The sequence below is a fragment of the Ranitomeya imitator genome, chromosome 4, assembly GCF_032444005.1.
Source record: "Ranitomeya imitator isolate aRanImi1 chromosome 4, aRanImi1.pri, whole genome shotgun sequence".
In the NCBI taxonomy this organism is placed as follows: Eukaryota; Metazoa; Chordata; class Amphibia; order Anura; family Dendrobatidae; genus Ranitomeya; species Ranitomeya imitator.
The window spans coordinates 200,682,025-200,703,607 of NC_091285.1; the positions used below are offsets into that span (position 1 = coordinate 200,682,025).

General features: G+C 42.1%; 1 protein-coding gene across 2 annotated transcripts in view; it reads left to right on the plus strand.

The window, feature by feature from the left end:
- The first annotated feature begins 300 nt into the window (after positions 1-300).
- IGF1 (insulin like growth factor 1) overlaps positions 301-21,583 on the plus strand; it is a 195,728-nt gene continuing 174,445 nt past the window's right edge. The window contains exons 1-2 of one of the 2 annotated variants that reach the window (XM_069764265.1): positions 304-421; positions 751-833. In XM_069764265.1, the coding sequence (XP_069620366.1) occupies positions 771-833 (63 nt within the window). In that variant the 5' untranslated portion in view covers positions 304-421; positions 751-770. Of the gene's footprint in view, positions 422-750; positions 834-21,583 lie in introns of both variants that reach the window. The other variant, XM_069764266.1, reaches the window with a different exon arrangement.

Below are 21,583 nucleotides of genomic sequence, written 5' to 3' on the forward strand. Positions count from 1 at the left end.
CAATTCAGGATCAATGTTTGTCAAACGTTTACTATTTCTTGGAATCCTTCATCCATTTCCCATGGCAAGTTCTGTGATTTCATCTGGTAACCTATTAGGGTTGTTTATAAAAATAGCGAAAAAAAAAAAAATTACATCTGTCATGTCTATAAAAGGCCTACTGTATCATATTGCATATTGCAATAAAAATAAGTCATCATATTTTCCTGCTTGAACTTTTATCACTGTGGACGTCAAACAGCCCTGCACTGATTGCTTGCAGAATTCTACCTACATCATGCAGGCTTCATAGGAAAAAGATGTGAGACATGCACAGCAGCAGACTCCCTCCTGTGATTTTTTTTTTTTTCACTATGTCACCAAAGTGAATTCCTTTAAGTGAAAATAAATATGCTTTGTGATCCAGTCCTGCAGTGCTAAGGTATGATGATGTTATTTGTCAGGCAGCCCCCAAAAAAAAGTCTTTGCTCCAAAAACTTGCCAGAAGAGGGAGAGAGAGAGAGAAAACACAACTGTTCTCCCAGCTGTTTCCTGTCTACAGTGTGTAAATGTAGATAAATGTGAGGATTTTCTGTAAATCCTTCTTCTGTTTGCTAAATCTGACTGTCACTGCTAAAATCAGAGCAGATCCTACGCAATGGAGTAAAGTCCTAATATTCAAATGTGACTTAGCATTGAATATCTCTCTGGATTTCTTTTTTTTTTTTTTTTTTTCCTATTCTTGTTATCAGCTAGCAATCTCATTTGCAGACCCTGTACTTAAAGAAGCCATGGAAAAAAACAAGTCTTTCTCATCACAATTATTAAAGTGCTACTTTTGCGATATCTTAAAGGTAACTCATTTCTTATTTTCATTTCCTTGTATATTTCTATTCTAACGATTTCTCGCGTCTCTTTTATTTCTTAGAATGCTAGAACAATTTTCCCCATCTGTCATAGAGCAGTGAATCTGCAGTTTTCAAACTGCTGAATATGCATTTTTTTTGTGTATATGGCTATTTTATCTATATTATAATGCAAAATGATAAGATGATGAATGTGTTAGAATGAGCTTTGTAAGATATTCATTCAGTTATGTGCAGCCTGTGATTATCTGGAAAGTCAATGATCTGAATGCATTGTTGTATTTATGACTTCTATAGTGTAGGGGCATATACTTCTGCATTTGCTATGTATGCATGAAGTTTATTGGATTAACTCATTCATATTCAAAAGATTTTTAGATAACATTTCCATTTGCTTTTTTATGACACTGTGTTTCTTTTATGACACTTCTGTTGCTTTTTTTTTTAACTATTTTTAACATATTGCTGCACCTGCTTTTTCTGTGAGTAGGAAGTATATGTACATTGACTTTAGATATTCCCTACTTGCAAATTAGTTATTTTTCAGGACATTTGATTTATAAGTCTTAGTATAATCCCCTTCAATTATATTTTTGTGTCTCTTTTATACTACTCGTTGCTGACCAAGGGATTTAATTATATATTAGGTAATTGATGAGTAAGTATGCTATATTTTTATGCTCCCAGGATTTATTTCCACACCATTGATATCGTTTTTTGTTTGAAACATTCAGGCTTATTTGGTCATGGTGGTTATACTGACCTTTTTTATTTTACAGTTGCTGGCCAGTCTTCAAATTTCCTTTCTCAGCATAAAAAAAAGTTTCTTAGGATTGTTTTTTTTTTATATAACTTGGAATGAGCTCATGCCATTGGATCAGCCACTGAAAATGTTCACTTTAGGCCCAAGCCATAAAACATGCGATTGGTTGCCCAATTTTAATTTATTTGTTTTAGGCAGAGAAAAAAAGTGACAAACATATTGTAACAGTCATTTATGATAATCTCTCTGTTGGCTGCTTGATTTCTGTATTGTTCTGTTTATTCGACAGAATTGAGGTTGAAATGATGTTGGCTAGAATATGCGTTCACAATGTTAATGTGATAGCCTCTGAAAATATCTTCTACGCCTAATGGTTGGTTTAATAAATGCGTTCATTTCATGTGTTCAAATGAAGAGAAATGTCAATGTATGGCTTAGCTACTAAATGAATGGGGCTTTAGAATTATGAAATGACAGTAATAAGCATATTGCCTATTACATGGGGTATAAACTATGTGACATTCGAAAGGAACAAAGAGAAAGCAGTTGGATAGCCACCCAAGAATGTGTTTTGACTAGCTTTTTAATTGCTAAATCTTTGATATCTACCTTTTGATAAATTAAGAATGTAGACACCAAAACATTCCCATTATAAGAACCTCTGGTGCGTTGAGCAATAACACTGGTTAAAGTTGGGCTCTAGTCTAGAGCCCTAGAAAGTAGACTCAAAATGTTGCACTTAACTCTTCTCTTTTATTGGCAGGGGATTTTTTTAGCAAGCAGTGATGCAAAATAATTATGTATCCTTCACCTTTTATACATCAAAGTCAGCAAGTCTGACAATCATATTACTTGACATTTGGCTTTAGAGAAGTTGAGGCACAGATTGAAAAACTGACATAATACTTACATGTATTTAAAGAGGCATTTCCCAAACATAAGCTCCAATGACTGGTATGGTTAATATTGAGGTATTACTAGTATTCCAACATGACTCATTTCAACCTTGTACATTAAAAAGAAGAAACATTTCCTTATCATAGTAAAAGTTGTTGAATTAATTAATCACACAAAGGTTTTTATTGAAATTTAATATTTTACCCTCTCATATTTCATTGATCATTGGGTCACGCCCCTCACCCTTTTAAACCACGAGCTCAGGGCTCTAAGTTAAGGAGAAGAATTGACAGTGATACTGGAATGCCTTAAAAACTTTATGTTACAAGGCTGTGAATATAAAGGTAAGGACATATTGTGCTCAAAATACTCAAGAAGGTCTTCAATATCACTTAAAAAGTTAAATCATTTGGCAAATAAATTTGTGAATGGAGATCTAGCCTACATGATTCACATTGGTATATATGGTCTTTGACCAAAAATGGGAAAAGCCAATCCATAATAACAATGTAATTTGATAATAAAGAAAAGTCAGAACTCAAGTCAGTGAAGTAATTTTGATATGTTTTTCTTCTAATTTTCTAATATTCAAGTTTACATCAAACATGTTTTACCCTTTTAAAGTGGCCTTCAATAAACACTGGAGTATTTAAGCAGCACAATTACAGGAGAGAATGTTTCACATGATAGTAGCCTGTGGTTTGGCAACAATTTTTTAATGGCATGGCTGCTTACTTAGCTTATTGACCACGACATTCCTTCTTAAATCATATGTAAAATGTATAGAATTAAATAATATGCAATATATATAATAATCAGCATACATTAGCAAGAATAGAGAATCAAACTTCTCTTGCACTTCCTAATAGTTCAAGGAGAAAGAGACAGAAGTCTACTGCCTAGGACCTGCTGCTATCAATTATAGTGCAGTTGTGCTTGAAAGTTTGAACTTTTAGAATTTTCCACCTTTTTGCATAAATTTAAACTAAAACGGCATAAGATTTGAACAAAAATCATAAAAGTAGATAAAAAGAAGTCAAGCCAATAAGTTAAAAATATTAGAGTTTTTAATTTAGTAAAATCATCCAGTATTGCATGTCTGTGAGAGGCAAAATGATGTGAACCTTTGATTTCAGTTTCAGGTGTAACCTCATTCTGCAACTATAACAGCATCTAATCATTTCCAGTAATTGATGATTAATTATGCTCATTGACTTAGAGGAATGTTAGCAAATTCCTTCCTATAAGACACCTTCAGCTTCACTATGCTGGTTGGTTTTCACCCATTAACTGCTCAATTCAGGTCCTTCTACACATTTCTATATGATTAAGATCAGGACTTTTACTTGGCCTATCCAAAACTTTAACTTTATTCTTTAAAAATTATTTTGTATAATGACTTGTGTGCTTTGGGTTGTAACATTACTACATGACCCACATTCACCTGAGATTCATCTCATGGACAAATGCCCTGACATTTTTCTTTAGAATTTGCTGATAAATTCAGAATTTATTATTCCAACAATGATGGCAATCCGTCCTGGCCCAGATGTAGCAAAATAGGCCTAAATCATGATGCATCTTACATCATGTTTCACAGATGGTATGAGGTTTAAATGCTGCAATGCAGTGGTTTTCTTTCTCCAAACATAATGTTTCTCATTTAAACCAAAAAGCTCTATTTTGGTCTCAGGCATTCAGAAAGTTTTGTTCTAATGGCATGGCATGATGGCTTCTCTTTGTGATCTTTAGCAAACTGCAAGTGGGCAGCAATGTTCTTTTTTAAGAGTAGTGGCTTTCTCCTCTTTCAATCTGGTCATACACACCATTGTTGTTCAGTGTCCTGCTGATGGCGAACTCATGAAAAATAACAGTAATTGATGTGAAATAGGCCTTTAGTTGCTCAGAGGTTATCTTGGGCTTCTTTTTGACCGTTTAAACTGTTGCAAATTTTGCTCTTAAAGTGATTCTTGTTTATCAACCACCTCTAGTGATGGTAGTGTTTGTATTGAATTTCCTCCATTTGTACAAAATCTGTCTGACTGTTGAGTGGTTCCAGTCTAAACTCTTTGGAGATGGTTTTATAACCTTTTCTAGCCAGATGAGCACCAAAAACTCTTCTCCTAAGGTCCACTGAAATCTTCTTTGTTCATGCCATGATATAATTCTACAAACAAATTTAGTGAAGATCAGACTTTTATAGATGAGATGTGAAATTTGATAATTTTCCTCAATAAAAAAGGTTGAAGTGTAATATTTTTGGACTCATTTCTTTTATTTGGTTCTCTTTTTTTTACTTATAGGGCTTGTGGGATAATCTGATGTAGACTTTGGTAAAATCTATGCAAAAAACTGGACAGTTTCAAACACCACTATATCATACAAATAGATTATATGTTGAGATGCTGCTTTTATGTATTATAACAGCAGGTAAAACGTTATCAGCTAGTCACATAGTCTTTTGTGGTTAATCAACTGTTGCTATTACCAGTATAGGAGATGTGGTTGTATGCATAAATGCAGCGTTAAAGAATAATCTGTCATGTGGCCTTTACTCTATAGATATGGAACATTGTGTTGCTTGTCAACTTGGCAATAAATGGCCTAAACCATGGCATAAACTTTAGAAAAATAGTAATCCTTATCTGTCTGTCCTCAGTGTGACCTACGGACAGTGTTTAGTTTTTCTGAAACAAAATGTATATAAACGTTCTATAAGCTTGTCTACTATATAATTGTCTAAGGGTCACTTCCGTTTGTCACGGATATTCATTGGTCGCAGCCCCTGTCTGTCATGGAAATCCAAGTTGCTGATTAGTCTCGCCAGCTGCCTGTCATGGCTGCCGTGACCAATCAGCGACGGCCTCAGTCTGATTAGTCCCTCCCTACTCCCCTGCAGTCAGTGCCCGGCGCCCGCTCCATACTCCCCACAGTCAGGGCCCGCTCCATACTCCCCGCAGTCAGTGCCCGCTCCATGCTCCCCTCCAGTCACCGCTCACACAGGGTTAATGACAGTGGTAACGGACCGCGTTATGCCACGGGTAACTCACTCCGTTGCCGCCGCTATTAACCCTGTGTGACCAAGTTTTTACCATTGATGCTGCCTATGCAGCATCAATAGTAAAAAGATCTAATGTTAAAAATAATAAAAAAAACAAAAAACCTGCTATTCTCACCTTCCGTAGTCCGACAATGCGCTCGCGCCTGCCGCCAGCTTCCGCGTTCCAAGAGATGCATCGCGAGACCGCTAAGTGATCTGGGTAATTTCGCAATGCATCCTGGGAATGAAAGATGGTGGCAGCCGCGCACTAATCGCCAGAGGTTCGCTGGATCTACGCTGGATCCCGCCGGGTGAGTATATAACTATGTTTTATTTTAATTATTTTTTTAACAGGGATATGGTGCCCACACTGCTAAATACTATGTGGCCTCTGTTAGATACCGGGTGGCTGCTATATACTACCTGGCCAGTGTTAGACACTATGTGGGCTGTGTTCTATACTGCGTGGGCTGCGTTATATACTACGTGGCTGCTATATACTACGTGGGCAGCGTTATATACTACGTGGCTGTGTTCTATACTGCATGCTATATACTACGTGGACACTGTTAGATACTATGTGGGCTGTGCTGTTATGGACCTGGTGGTTAGGAGCACCCGGAACGACCTGATGGTTAAACTCACACAGGACAAGCTCTGGGAAGTGGGAGCTCTGCTGACCGCAACCCCTAATCCTATCACACAACTAGAAATAGCCGTGGAGCGTACCTAACTCGGCCTAGATGCCTCTTCACAGCCTAAAAGCTAACTAGCCCTAGAGACAGAAAATAAAGCCTACCTTGCCTCAGAGAAATTCCCCAAAGGAAAAGGCAGCCCCCCACATATATTGACTGTGAGTAGAGATGAAAGTCACAAACACAGAAATGAAACAGGTTTCAGCAAAGGGAGGCCAGACTTACTAAACAGACTGAGGATAGGAAAGGTATCTTTGCGATCAGCACAAAAAACTACAAAAAGACCACGCAGAGTGTGCAAAAAGACCTCCGCACCGACTCACGGTGCGGAGGTGCCACTCTGCATCCCAGAGCTTCCAGCTAGCGAGACAAAATCATGATAGCAAGCTGGACAAGGAAACAATTAACAAATAATAAACTAGCAGGGACTTAGCTTCTGCTGGAGTAGACAGGTCACCAGAAAGATCCAAGAGCGAACTGAACCAGTACAAGAACATTGACAGCTGGCATGGAGTAATGATCTGAGTGGAGTTAAATAGAGCAGCCAGTCAAAGAATAAACTATGTCACCTGTGGAAGGAACCTCAGAAGCAGCAGCTCCACTCACAGCCACCAGAGGGAGTCCATGGACAGAACTTGCCGAAGTACCATTCATGACCACAGGAGGGAGTTCGATAACAGAATTCACAACAGTACCCCCCCTTGAGGAGGGGTCACCAAACCCTCACCAGAGCCCCCAGGCCGATCAGGATGAGCCAAATGAAAGGCACGAACTAGATCGGCAGCATGAACATCAGAGGCAAAAACCCAGGAATTATCTTCCTGACCATAACCCTTCCACTTGACCAGGTACTGGAGTTTCCGTCTCGAAATACGAGAATCGAAAATCTTCTCCACCACATACTCCAACTCCCCCTCGACCAACACCGGGGCAGGAGGATCAACGGAGGGACCCATAGGCGCCACGTATCTCCGCAATAACGACCTATGGAACACATTATGGATGGCAAAAGAAGCTGGAAGGGCCAAACGAAATGACACAGGATTGAGAACTTCAGAAATCTTATACGGACCAATGAAACGAGGCTTAAACTTTGGAGAGGAAACCTTCATAGGAACATAACGAGACGACAACCAAACCAAATCCCCAACACGAAGTCGGGGACCAACACAGCGCCGGCGGTTAGAGAAACGTTGAGCCTTCTCCTGGGACAATGTCAAATTGTCCACCACATGAATCCAAATCTGCTGCAACCTGTCCACCACAGTATCCACACCAGGACAGTCCGAAGGCTCAACCTGCCCTGAAGAGAAACGAGGATGGAAACCAGAATTACAGAAAAAAGGCGAAACCAAAGTAGCCGAGCTGGCCCGATTATTAAGAGCGAACTCAGCCAATGGCAAGAAGGACACCCAATCATCCTGATCAGCAGAAACAAAGCATCTCAGATATGTTTCCAAAGTCTGATTAGTTCGTTCGGTTTGGCCATTTGTCTGAGGATGGAAAGCCGAAGAAAAAGACAAATCAATGCCCATCTTAGCACAAAAGGACCGCCAAAACCTCGAAACAAACTGGGAACCTCTATCCGAGACGATGTTCTCTGGAATGCCATGCAAACGAACCACATGCTGGAAAAACAATGGCACCAAATCAGAGGAGGAAGGCAATTTAGACAAGGGTACCAAATGGACCATCTTAGAGAAGCAATCACAAACCACCCAAATGACCGACATCCTTTGAGAGACAGGGAGATCTGAAATAAAATCCATGGAAATATGCGTCCAGGGCCTCTTCGGGACCGGCAAGGGCAAAAGCAACCCACTGGCACGAGAACAGCAGGGCTTAGCCTGAGCACAAGTCCCACAGGACTGCACAAAAGAACGCACATCCCGTGACAAAGAAGGCCACCAAAAGGATCTAGCCACTAAATCTCTGGTACCAAAGATTCCAGGATGACCAGCCAACACCGAACAATGAACCTCAGAGATAACTCTACTAGTCCATCTATCAGGGACAAACAGTTTCTCCGCTGGACAACGGTCAGGTCTATCAGCCTGAAACTTCTGCAGCACCCGCCGCAAATCAGGGGAGATGGCAGACAAAATTACCCCCTCTTTGAGAATACCCGCCGGCTCAGGAACACCCGGAGAGTCAGGCACAAAACTCCTTGACAGGGCATCAGCCTTCACATTCTTAGAGCCCGGAAGGTACGAAACCACAAAATCAAAACGGGAGAAAAATAACGACCATCGAGCCTGTCTAGGATTCAACCGTTTGGCAGACTCGAGATAAGTCAAATTCTTGTGATCCGTCAAGACCACCACGCGATGCTTGGCTCCTTCAAGCCAATGTCGCCACTCCTCGAATGCCCACTTCATGGCCAACAACTCTCAATTGCCAACATCATAATTGCGCTCAGCAGGCGAGAATTTTCTAGAAAAGAAGGCACATGGTTTCATCACCGAGCCATCAGAATTTCTTTGCAACAAAACCGCCCCTGCTCCAATCTCAGAAGCATCAACCTCGACCTGAAACGGGAGCGAAACATCTGGCTGGCACAACACAGGGGCAGAAGAAAAACGACGCTTCAACTCCTGAAAAGCCTCTACAGCCGCAGAGGACCAATTGACCACATCAGCACCTTTCTTGGTCAAATCAGTCAACGGCTTAGCAACACTAGAAAAATTAGCGATGAAGCGACGGTAAAAATTAGCAAAGCCCAGGAACTTCTGCAGGCTCTTCACAGATGTTGGCTGAGTCCAATCATAAATGGCCTGAACTTTAACAGGGTCCATCTCGATAGTAGAAGGGGAAAAAATGAAACCCAAAAATGAAACCTTCTGAACTCCAAAGAGACATTTTGACCCCTTCACAAACAAGGAATTCGCACGAAGGACCTGGAACACCATTCTGACCTGCTTCACATGAGACTCCCAATCATCCGAAAAGACCAAAATATCATCCAAATATACAATCAGGAATCTATCCAGGTACTCTCGGAAGATGTCATGCATAAAGGACTGAAACACAGATGGAGCATTAGAAAGCCCGAATGGCATAACCAGGTACTCAAAATGGCCCTCGGGCGTATTAAATGCTGTTTTCCATTCATCGCCCTGTTTAATTCGCACAAGATTATACGCCCCTCGAAGATCTATCTTGATGAACCAACTAGCCCCCCTAATCCGAGCAAACAAATCAGACAGCAGCGGCAAAGGGTACTGAAATTTGACTGTGATCTTATTAAGAAGGCTGTAATCAATACAAGGTCTCAAAGAACCATCCTTCTTGGCCACAAAAAAGAACCCTGCTCCCAATGGTGATGACGACGGACGAATATGACCTTTCTCCAAGGATTCCTTTATATAACTCCGCATAGCGGCGTGCTCTGGCACAGATAAATTAAACAGTCGGCCCTTAGGAAACTTACTACCAGGAATCAAATTAATAGCACAATCGCAATCCCTATGAGGAGGTAGGGCACTGGATTTGGGCTCATCAAATACATCCCGGTAGTCTGACAAAAACTCAGGGACTTCAGAAGGAGTGGAAGGTGAAATTGACAGCAATGGAACATCACCATGTACCCCCTGACAACCCCAGCCGGAAACAGACATAGATTTCCAATCCAATACTGGATTATGGACCTGTAGCCATGGCAACCCCAAAACGACCACATCATGCAGATTATGCAACACCAAAAAGTGAATATCCTCCTGATGTACAGGAGCCATGCACATGGTCAATTGAGTCCAGTACTGAGGCTTATTCTTGGCCAAAGGCGTAGCATCAATTCCTCTCAATGGAATAGGATACTGCAAGGGTTCCAAGAAAAAACCACAGCGCCTGGCAAACTCCAAGTCCATCAAATTCAGGGCAGCGCCTGAATCCACAAATGCCATAACAGAATAGGATGACAAAGAGCAAATCAGGGTAACGGACAAAAGAAATTTTGACTGTACCGTACCAATGGTGGCAGACCTAGCGAACCGCTTAGTGCGCTTAGGACAATCGGAGATCGCATGAGTGGAATCACCACAGTAAAAACACAGCCCATTCCGACGTCTGTGTTCTTGCCGTTCAGCTCTGGTCAAAGTCCTATCACATTGCATAGGCTCAGGCCTATGCTCAGAGAATGCCGCCAAATGGTGCACAGCTTTGCACTCACGCAAGCGCCGATCGATCTGAATGGCCAAGGACATAGACTCATTCAGACCAGCAGGCGTGGGAAATCCCACCATGACATCCTTAAGGGCTTCAGAAAGACCCATTCTGAAAATTGCCGCCAGGGCACACTCATTCCACTGAGTAAGCACAGACCACTTTCTAAACTTCTGACAATACACCTCCGCTTCATCCTGACCCTGACACAAAGCCAGCAAGATTTTCTCTGCCTGATCCACTGAATTAGGTTCATTATAAAGCAATCCAAGCGCCAGAAAAAACGCATCTACATCACGCAATGCAGGATCTCCTGGCGCAAGGGAAAATGCCCAGTCTTGAGGGTCACCACGCAACAAAGAAATAATGATTTTTACTTGTTGAACGGGGTCACCAGAGGAGCGGGGTTTAAAAGCTAGAAACAGTTTACAATTATTTTTGAAATTCAGGAACTTAGATCTATCCCCAGAAAACAAATCAGGAATTGGAATTCTAGGCTCTAACATCAGATTCTGAACCACAAAATCTTGAATGTTTTGTACCCTTGCAGTGAGATGATCCACACAAGAGGACAGACCTTGAATGTCCATATCTAAACCTGTGTCCTGAACCACCCAGAGGTTAAGGGGAAAAGAAAGACAAAACACACTGCAGAGAAAAAAAATGGTCTCAGAGCTTCTCTTATCCCTCTATTGAGATGCATTAATACTTCTGGCCAGCTGTACTGTTATGGACCTGGTGGTTAGGAGCACCCGGAACGACCTGATGGTTAAACTCACACAGGACAAGCTCTGGGAAGTGGGAGCTCTGCTGACCGCAACCCCTAATCCTATCACACAACTAGAAATAGCCGTGGAGCGTACCTAACTCGGCCTAGACGCCTCTTCACAGCCTAAGAGCTAACTAGCCCTAGAGACAGAAAATAAAGCCTACCTTGCCTCAGAGAAATTCCCCAAAGGAAAAGGCAGCCCCCCACATATATTGACTGTGAGTAGAGATGAAAGTCACAAACACAGAAATGAAACAGGTTTCAGCAAAGGGAGGCCAGACTTACTAAACAGACTGAGGATAGGAAAGGTATCTTTGCGATCAGCACAAAAAACTACAAAAAGACCACGCAGAGTGTGCAAAAAGACCTCCGCACCGACTCACGGTGCGGAGGTGCCACTCTGCATCCCAGAGCTTCCAGCTAGCGAGACAAAATCATGACAGCAAGCTGGACAAGGAAACAATGAACAAATAATAAACTAGCAGGGACTTATCTTCTGCTGGAGTAGACAGGTCACCAGAAAGATCCAAGAGCGAACTGAACCAGTACAAGAACATTGACAGCTGGCATGGAGTAACGATCTGAGTGGAGTTAAATAGAGCAGCCAGCCAAAGAATAAACTACGTCACCTGTGGAAGGAACCTCAGAAGCAGCAGCTCCACTCACAGCCACCAGAGGGAGTCCATGGACAGAACTCGCCGAAGTACCATTCATGACCACAGGAAAGAGTTCGATAACATAATTCACAACACTGTGCTATATATTACGTGGGCTGTGTTATATATTACGTGGCCAGTGTTACATACTACGTGGGCTGTGCTATATACTGCGTGGCTGCTATATACTGCGTGGCTGCTATATACTGTGTGGGCTGTGTTATATACTACATGGGCTGTGTTATTTACTGCGTGGCCTATATTAACGCATCGGGTATTCTACAATATGTATGTACAGTACAGTCCAAAAGTTTGGACACACCTTCTCATTTAAAGATTTTTTTCTGTATTTTCATGACTATGAAAATTGTAAATTCACACTGAAGGCATCAAAACTATGAATTAACACATGTGAAATTATATACTTAACAAAAAAGTGTGAAACAACTGAAAATATGTTTGATATTCTAGGTTCTTCAAAGTAGCCACCTTTTGTTTTGATGACTGCTTTGCACCCTCTTGGCATTCTCTTGATGAGCTTCAAGAGGTAGTCACTGGAAATGGTTTTCACTTCACAGGTGTGCCATGTCAGGCTTAATAAGTGTGATTTCTTGCCTTATAAATGGGGTTGGGACCATCAGTTGTGTTGAGCAGAAGTCTGGTGGATACACAGCTGATAGTCCTACTGAATAGACTGTTAGAATTTGAATTATGGCAAGAAAAATAGCAGCTAAGTAAAGAAAAATGAGTGGCCATCATTACTCTAAGAAATGAAGGTCAGTCAGTCTGAAAATTGGGAAAACTTTGAAAGTGTCCCCAAGTGCACTTGCAAAAAACATCAAGCGATAAAAAGAAACTGGCTCACATGAGGACCGCCCCAGGAAAGGAAGACCAAGAGTCACCTCTGCTTCTAAGGATAAGTTTATCTGAGTCACCAGCCTCAGAAATTGCAGCAGCTCAGAATAGAGACCAGGTCAATGCCACACAGAGTTCTAGCAGCAGACACATCTCTACAACAACTGTTAAGAGGAGACTTTGTGCAGCAGGCCTTCATGGTAAAATAGCTGCTAGGAAACCACTGCTAAGGACAGGCAACAAGCAGAAGAGACTTGTTTGGGCTAAAGAACACAAGGAATGAACATTAGAGCAGTGGGAATCTGTGCTTTGGTCTGATGAGTTCAAATTTGAGATCTTTTGTTCCGACCACCCTGTCTTTGGTGAACACAGAAAAGGTGAACAGATGGACTCTACATGCCTGGTTCCCACCGTGAAGCGTGGAGGAGAAGGTGTGATGGTGTGGGGGTGCTTTGCTGGTGACACTGTTGGGGATTTATTCAAAATTGAAGGCATACTGAACCAGCATGGCTATCACAGCATCTTGCAGCGACATGCTATTTCATCCGGTTTGCGTTTAGTTTGACCATCATTTATTTTTCAACAGGACAATCACCACAAACACACCTCCAGGCTGTGTAAGGGCTATTTGACCAAGAAGGATAGTGATGGGGTGCTATGCCAGATAACCTGGCCTCCACAGTCACAAGACCTGAACCCAATCGAGAATGTTTGGGGTGAGCTGAACCGCAGAGTGAAGGCAAAAAGGCCAACAAGTGCTAATCATCTCTGGGAACTCCTTCAAGATTGTTGGAAGACCATTTCCCGTGACTACCTCTTGAAGCTCATCAAGAGAATGCCAAGAGTGTGCAAAGCAGTCATCAAAGCAAAAGGTGGCTACTTTGAAGAACCTAGAATATAAGACATATTTTCAGTTGTTTCACATTTTTTTGTTAAGTATATAATTCCACATGTGTTAATTCATAGTTTTGATGCCTTTAGTGTGAATTTACAGTTTTTAAAGTCATGAAAATGCTGAAAAATCTTTAAATGAGAAGGTGTGCCCAAACTTCTGGTCTGTACTGTATATAGCAGCCACATGGTATATACCACAGGCCACGTAGTACTCCTATATACTACGTGGCCTGTGCTATATACTATATGGCTGCTATATACTTATATACATATTCTAGAAAACCCGATACGTTAGAATCGGGCCACCATCTAGTAGTAAATATGCATTTTCACAAAAATAATTTTGATGTTACAAATATATGTTTTGGTCTCTATCAGCATAGTATTGTCATTTTAATTTTATTTATATAGCATGGATGAATTGCTAGATGTTTCAGCATGTTACAACTATTGAGGAGGTCCTCATTGTCTACCCCAATCTTCCACTGCTACTCATGATATGCAATTTCATTGAAGAGTTTTTCCACTACATACATTTATTCACTATTCATGGTATGATACCTGTATGATCTCAGGAATTTAGCATGCGGTATCCCTATTAATTCTGAGAAAGAGAATCCTGGAGTTCTCTGTGTGAATGGCATAGTAGTGCACATATGTGATCACCACTCCATTCAATACTATATAACTAACATGGACAACTATTCCATAAGTTACTTGAGCTATGGTCATGCATGCATGATATTCTTCCATTCACACAGGGGAATTTGGGACCTCCACTCTCAGGGTTCTGTTATTGTCTCAGTGCCTGGACCACAGCAATAACATTATGTCTATAATTAATATATACCATGTATATGACCTACACAGTAGGTTATGATTAGTGTTGACTTGTAAGACTGTTCAAAGGGTTAGCTTACACCATTCCAATTTCAAAAAAGATAGGGCACTGTATGAAATGTAGAAAAACCCAGAAATGCGATGATTGAAAAATCTCTTATAGCCATATTTTATTCACAACAGAGCATAGAGCACAGATCACAAGTTCAAAGTCAATCATTTTCCAATTTAATTTGAAAAAGTTAACTAATTTAAAAATTAATGTCAGCAACACATCTTTAAAAAGCTGGGACAGGGTTAACAAACGGCTGAAAAAGTTAGTGGTACTAATGTAAAACAGCTAATCAATTTTTACCTAAATCACATGGTTGTGTATTAACCCCTTTCTGACATGGGACGTACTATCCCGTCGAGGTGGGGTGGGCCCCCATGACCATGGACGGGATAGTACGTCCAGCGCGATCGGCGGCGCTCACGGGGGGAGCGCCGCCGATTGCGGCCGGGTGTCAGCTGCCTATCGCAGCTGACATCCGGCACTATGTGCCAGGAGCGGTCACGGACCGCCCCCGGCACATTAACCCCTGGCACACCGCGATCAAAGATGATCGCGATGTGCCGGTGGTGCAGGGAAGCATCGCGCAGGGAGGGGGCTCCCTGCGGGCTTCCCTGAGCCCCCCGCAGCAACGCGATGTGATCGCGTTGCTGCGAGGGTCTTACCTCCCTCCCTGCCTGCTCGAGCCCCGGATCCAAGATGGCCGCGGATCCGGGTCCTGCAGGGAGGGAGGTGGCTTCACAGAGCCTGCTCAGAGCAGGCACTGTGAAACAGCCTGCACTGCTCTCAGATCGGTGATCTGACAGAGTGCTGTGCAAACTGTCAGATCACCGATCTGTGATGTCCCCCCCTGGGACAAAGTAAAAAAGTAAAAAAAAATTTTTTCAAATGTGTAAAAAAAAATAAAAAAAAATATTCCAAAATAATGAAAAAAAAAAAAATATTATTCCCATAAATACATTTCTTTATCTAAATAAAAAAACAAAAACAATAAAAGTACACATATTTAGTATCGCCGCATCCGTAACGGCCCGACCTATAAAACTGGCCCACTAGTTAACCCGTTCAGTAAACACCGTAAGAGAAAAAAAAAAACGAGGCAAAAAACAACGCTTTATTATCATACCGCCGAACAAAAAGTGGAATAACACGCGATCAAAAAGACAGATATAAATAACCATGGTATCGCTGAAAACGTCATCTTGTCCCGCAAAAAACGAGCCACAATACAGCATCATCAGCAAAAAAATAAAAAAGTTATAGTCCTGAGAGTAAAGCGATGCAAAAATAATTATTTTTTCTATAAAATAGTTTTTATCATATAAAAGCGCCAAAACATAAAAAAATGATATAAATGAGGTGTCGCTGTAATTGTACTGGCCCGAAGAATAAAACTGCTTTATCAATTTTACCAAACGCGGAACGGTATAAACGCCTCCCCCAAAAGAAATTCATGAATAGCTGGTTTTTGGTCATTCTGCCTCACAAAAATCGGAATAAAAAGCGATCAAAAAATGTCACGTGCCCGAAAATGTTACCAGTAAAAACATCAACTCGTCCCGCAAAAAACAAGACCTCACATGACTCTGTGGACCAAAATATGGAAAAATTATAGCTCTCAAAATGTGGCAACGCAAAAAATATTTTTTGCAATAAAAAGCGTCTTTCAGTGTGTGACGGCTGCCAATCATAAAAATCCGCTAAATAGCCCGCTATAAAAGTAAATCAACCCCCCTTCATCACCCCCTTAGTTAGGGAAAAATTAAAAAATGTATTTATTTCCATTTTCCCATAAGGGTTAGGGCAAGGGTTAGGGCTAGGGTTAGGGCTAGGGTTAGGGTTAGGGCTAGGGTTAGGGTTAGGGCTAGGGTTAGGGCTAGGGTTAGGGCTAGGGCTAGGGTTAGGGCTAGGGTTAGGGCTAGGGTTAGGGCTAGGGTTAGGGTTAGGGCTAGGGCTAGGGCTAGGGTTAGGGCTAGGGTTGGGGTTAGGGCTAGGGTTAGGGCTAGGGTTAGGGCTACAGTTTGGGTTGGGGCTAAAGTTAGGGTTCGGGTTGGGGCTAAAGTTACAGTTAGGGTTTAGATTACATTTACAGTTGGGAATAGGGTTGGGATTAGGGTTAGGGGTGTGTCAGGGTTAGAGGTGTGGTCAGGGTTACTGTTGGGATTAGGGTTAGGGGTGTGTTTGTGTAACATATAATCCCTTAAAACATCAATTTATTTATATATATATTAAAAAAAACAATTCCCAGTGGAGAACAATCACAAATAAACAACAGGATCCAGATGTGCACCTAACCTGTCAAATAGCCCTGCACTTAGCTACTATCCCTACCTACCAGTGGAGGTTGGCACCCTAATAGATCGATTTGGCGCCCCCACTCAACGCCGGCTGACCCAGACTCACCCTGATAAATATCTAGCGAGCTACAGGTGGGAAAACAATAAGCTATTGAAAGAAATGAAGGAAGGGCTGGAGAGATAAACTAAGGTGCACAAAAAAATAAACAAATAATAAATAACCCCAGTATTGGTATAGCATACAGTAACAAAGCTACTTATGTGTGCTGCATACAAGCCATGGTACCATCACATAAGAGCTATACTCATAGTGTGCCGGCTAAGAAAAAAAACTGAAATAAACAAATATAGCCAGCACTCAAGAGGTTACAGACTACAACAAAAATAATACTGATAACTGGGGTAGGTAAAATATTCTCAGAATAGCCTGATATGGTGTATGTCAGCAGACTGTTAATAACAGACCCTTTTTACACAGCCTGAGATAGTATGTGCCAATAGTATCATGGTAGATGATAGATGGTGTGACATAGCAATCATATGTAGCTGACATGAAAAACAATAATATTGTCACACAGCACAATAGAAAAAATCTATTCCATGTCTAAGCACCAGACTGAAGACAGATCAATATATCAGCAATGCACAGCCTCAGCATATTGGTGTACATGATATACAGGACAGCTAGAGAAGGACATAGGCCAAATCAACTTAGCTGCCAGGTAATCGCCCCGACGCGTTTCCCCGCAAGACGGTTCCTCAGGAGGCAGAGATATCAGGAGGCATACGTAATGGATGCAGGCGCCATGATGCTTGGGCAGGCCTGAGTAAATCCCACAGGGGGAGGGATTTTATAGTAAAAGATGAGATCCACCGGCCAGTAATGACTCGCCAGTGGAGACCCACCCCCAATTGACAAAACAACACCGGGTACAGATAATCCGATCCATAAATTGGATCGATAATTTAAGAATTGTCCATAAGAGCATGTGGTTCCCTCACCCACGGCTAACCGGATCATAATGTAAGTAAACAGTACATACCATGTCTAATCTATATGGCATCCTCCATATCGGCGTGAGGATACACGTGGCGCGATGGGGGCCGCCATAGTAAGGACTCACCGTGCGAAGCCCGCATGCGCAGACCGCGCGCATAAGGAAGCGCCGGCACCAAAGTGGAACGCACGCTTGGAGCGCACAACGGCGGAAGTGCGCATCCATCAGATGAATGAGTGGAGTCGCACCTGCGCAGTGACATAGCCAGAGGGCGCCTGCGCAATGAAATGAGACAGGCAAGGCAGCACAATGCGCACGCGTATGGGACCCAAAGTGCCTGCAACCTGAATAAATATATACATAAATTGGGGTATAACAAAAAAGGCCACCATATAATGGCAGCAAATATTTGATATAAACAGTCACGGGTAACATATGCGCCTCCTGCCAATTTAGAAAGAAGGCACGGTAGATTGCTAAAAGGCCAAAAGAGCCCCAGAAGTAAAAATCTAATATATAAACAGCCGCCAAAACACATAGAGTAACCATATAATCACATGCAGCGGCACGGTTAGCATTCTATCCAGCATCATATGTTAAACACACCTAAAGATAAACGGAGGACCGTATTGTTGCAGTAATAGGGTTAAATATAGATGTCCATATAGAACTAGTATGAAAGAAACATAGAAAAAATACATAAATAGATAAAGGGAGTTGAACAATAATAAAGATATAGTATAGGGTCAAAATTGACTACTGCATCAAAAACAGTATGCAGTGTATATGGCGGTTCCGACTACGGTTCCCAATATCTTCATTTGCTAAAAACACAGTGCAAGAAAAGGACTAGACAGAATAACAGAGATGCATACTTTATAGGAAACAGGTAAACGTAAGGGATTCGTTTAGGCCTCTCGGGGAGACTGACTGCATGCGAAAAATCCACTCCGCTTCCCGTTTTAGGAGGGCCTTGTCAAAATCTCCACCTCTAATCCTAGGTTGTAGGAGTTCTATCATACAAAAGGTAATCCCATCCAGGTTCCCTCCATGTACTAGGTTGACATGGCGAGCAACTGGAGTGTCCCTCCTATGCCTGATGTCCCCCAGATGTTCTCAAAATCTAGTTCTAAGTTCCCTAGTAGTCTTTCCAATATAATCTAGGGGGCAGGGGCAAGTGATCTTATATACAACTCCAGTGGACTTACAATTGCCAAAGTCCCTAATATCAAAAGTTCTACCAGTAGCAGCACTGGTAAACTGTTTTGTTTGCTTGGCATATTGGCATTTGGAGCAATTACCACACCTAAAGAAACCCAGAGGTTTTCTCTCTAGCCATGTTCCTGTGCCCTGTGGTTTTTGATAGAGGCTATGCACTAGCCTATCCCCAATTGACCTCCCTCTCCTGTAAGTGATACTGGGTGTAGATGGAACAACATCCTTCAGGTATGGATCCGCTCGAAGTATCCCCCAGTGTCTTCTCATGATTTGAAATATTCTTTCAGATTGACTATCAAATGTCCCTATGAGTCTAACGGGGTCAGGAGATATTCTAGAAGTCTCCCTCGTTCTCAACAGCAAGGATCTATCCCTCCCAAGTGCCTCATTATAGGACCTGGCCAAAATGTCCGTGGGGTACCCCCTCTCTCTAAACCTCTGATGTAATTCACTGGCTTGATGTTTAAACGTATCTATATCAGAGCAGTTCCTTCTAATACGAAGAAATTGCCCCATAGGTATACCACGTTTAAGAGGGGTAGGATGATGGCTCTGCCACTGCAACAGGCTGTTTGCTGCAGTGGGTTTACGGTACGTACATGTACTGATCCCCCCCTTTTCATTTTTGGTGATTTTCAGGTCTAGAAAAGCGATACTCTGTTCCTGAATGTCGGACGTGAACCTCATCCCTATATTGTTGATGTTAATCTCTTCTATAAATTTGTCAAACTCCGCCCCTGGGCCAGACCACAACACTAGAATATCGTCAATGTATCTGGCCCAGAGGCAGATATATGGCTGCCACCACTTCTCTTCCTCAGGAAAAATATGGGTTTCCTCCCACCAGCCCAGGAACAGATTGGCATAAGTGGGGGCACAGGGGCTCCCCATTGCCGTGCCCCTGAGCTGGTGGAAGTACTTCCCATTGAAGATAAAATAATTATGGGAGAGTGTGAAAAGAAGAAGCTGCTTAACAAATAAATTGTGTTCCCCACATTCGACAGCCCTTGTTTTAAGAAAGTGCTCTATAGCTCTCATACCAACATCGTGGGGGATGCTGCTGTAGAGTGCCTCTACATCAATGGAGGCCAATTTCACACAAGGCTCCACAACAACATCCTCCAACATACCCAAGAGATGGAGAGTATCCCTCACGTACGAGGGCAAAGAGAGCACAAAGGGTCTGAGGATCCGGTCTACATATATTCCAACATTTTGAGACATCGAATCAATCCCTGCCACAACAGGGCGGCCTCTAAGTGGGTCCAGACCCTTATGCACTTTTGGGAGGGCATAGAATGTAGGCACAGTGGGACAGGCTGGAACAAGGAAGGTGTACTCACTCTGTGATACAAGTTACACTAATTGAACAAGCACAGAAACAAAAATCTGATCCCGAGTTTACTAGGAGGGAAAACTTTCTACAGACATCTATAGAGAAATTCCAAAATAGGCTGAAAGAAAGGAAACATTCACAGTTTATTAGGGATCTGGGTGAGTTTAAGGATAACAAAGCCTACGATTACCAATCTCAGATCACTACGGATATCTCTTCATCAGACATTGACACATCGGACACGGAGCGACAAGAACAAGGCTCCATAATACATCGGAACAATACACCGAGTAATAGATGGCATCCGACCAGAAATCAGCACAGACAAAAAGGGAGAGGAGGGAAGGGAAGAGGGGCAAGGGGTCCCTTTGGTACTTCCTTTGGGCCCATACCACAGATATCCTCTTCCTTACCTACTTCATCCTCGTCGTCTTTTTTAGATTGCAGACCAGACATGAACTACGACTTGAGGAGAAGGCCCCAATAGTACAAGGGCAGATTATTAATCTTACTCCCTTTTTCTTTTCTGGAGAAGAATATGCTGTCCTACAGAAGGGACTTAACTTTGTCCCTACTAATGCCTTTAACTGCTTTAATTGGGTCAAGGACGTGAATTTGTTTGCACGTAACCTTAAATGGAAACTCTTTTTTAAGAAATATGATGGAGAGAGATGTAGGGAGCTGGGTCTCACTGAGGAGGACATGGAGGGGTATCATGCTCTGTTTGGCCTCTTACAAGAGAATGAGAGAGATAGAGGTGAGGGACCATTTACCTCTCTAAAGAACAGAAGCAAAAAAATGCCGCCAACAAGCGACGTGACGAGTGTTGACATCTTTGTCAAATTAGTTGAAGCCGATCTGTGTAAAATCTCCAACAATGATGGTGAGAGAAACCACAATATGACATCAAGTGAGTCAGAGGCTTTGAAAAGATTGGAAAGGAACACCAATCTAATTTTCAAATCATCTGACAAGGGTGGGAATCTCGTCATCATGGATCATAAAAAATATTTGGGAATGTGTGCCCTACTTCTCAATGATCGTCAAACGTATGAAATACTACCAGGGAATCCTACTCGGGTGTATACTGATGATCTTATGTGTATACTTAATCCAGCGGTAGAAAAGAAACTTGTATCACAGAGTGAGTACACCTTCCTTGTTCCAGCCTGTCCCACTGTGCCTACATTCTATGCCCTCCCAAAAGTGCATAAGGGTCTGGACCCACTTAGAGGCCGCCCTATTGTGGCAGGGATTGATTCGATGT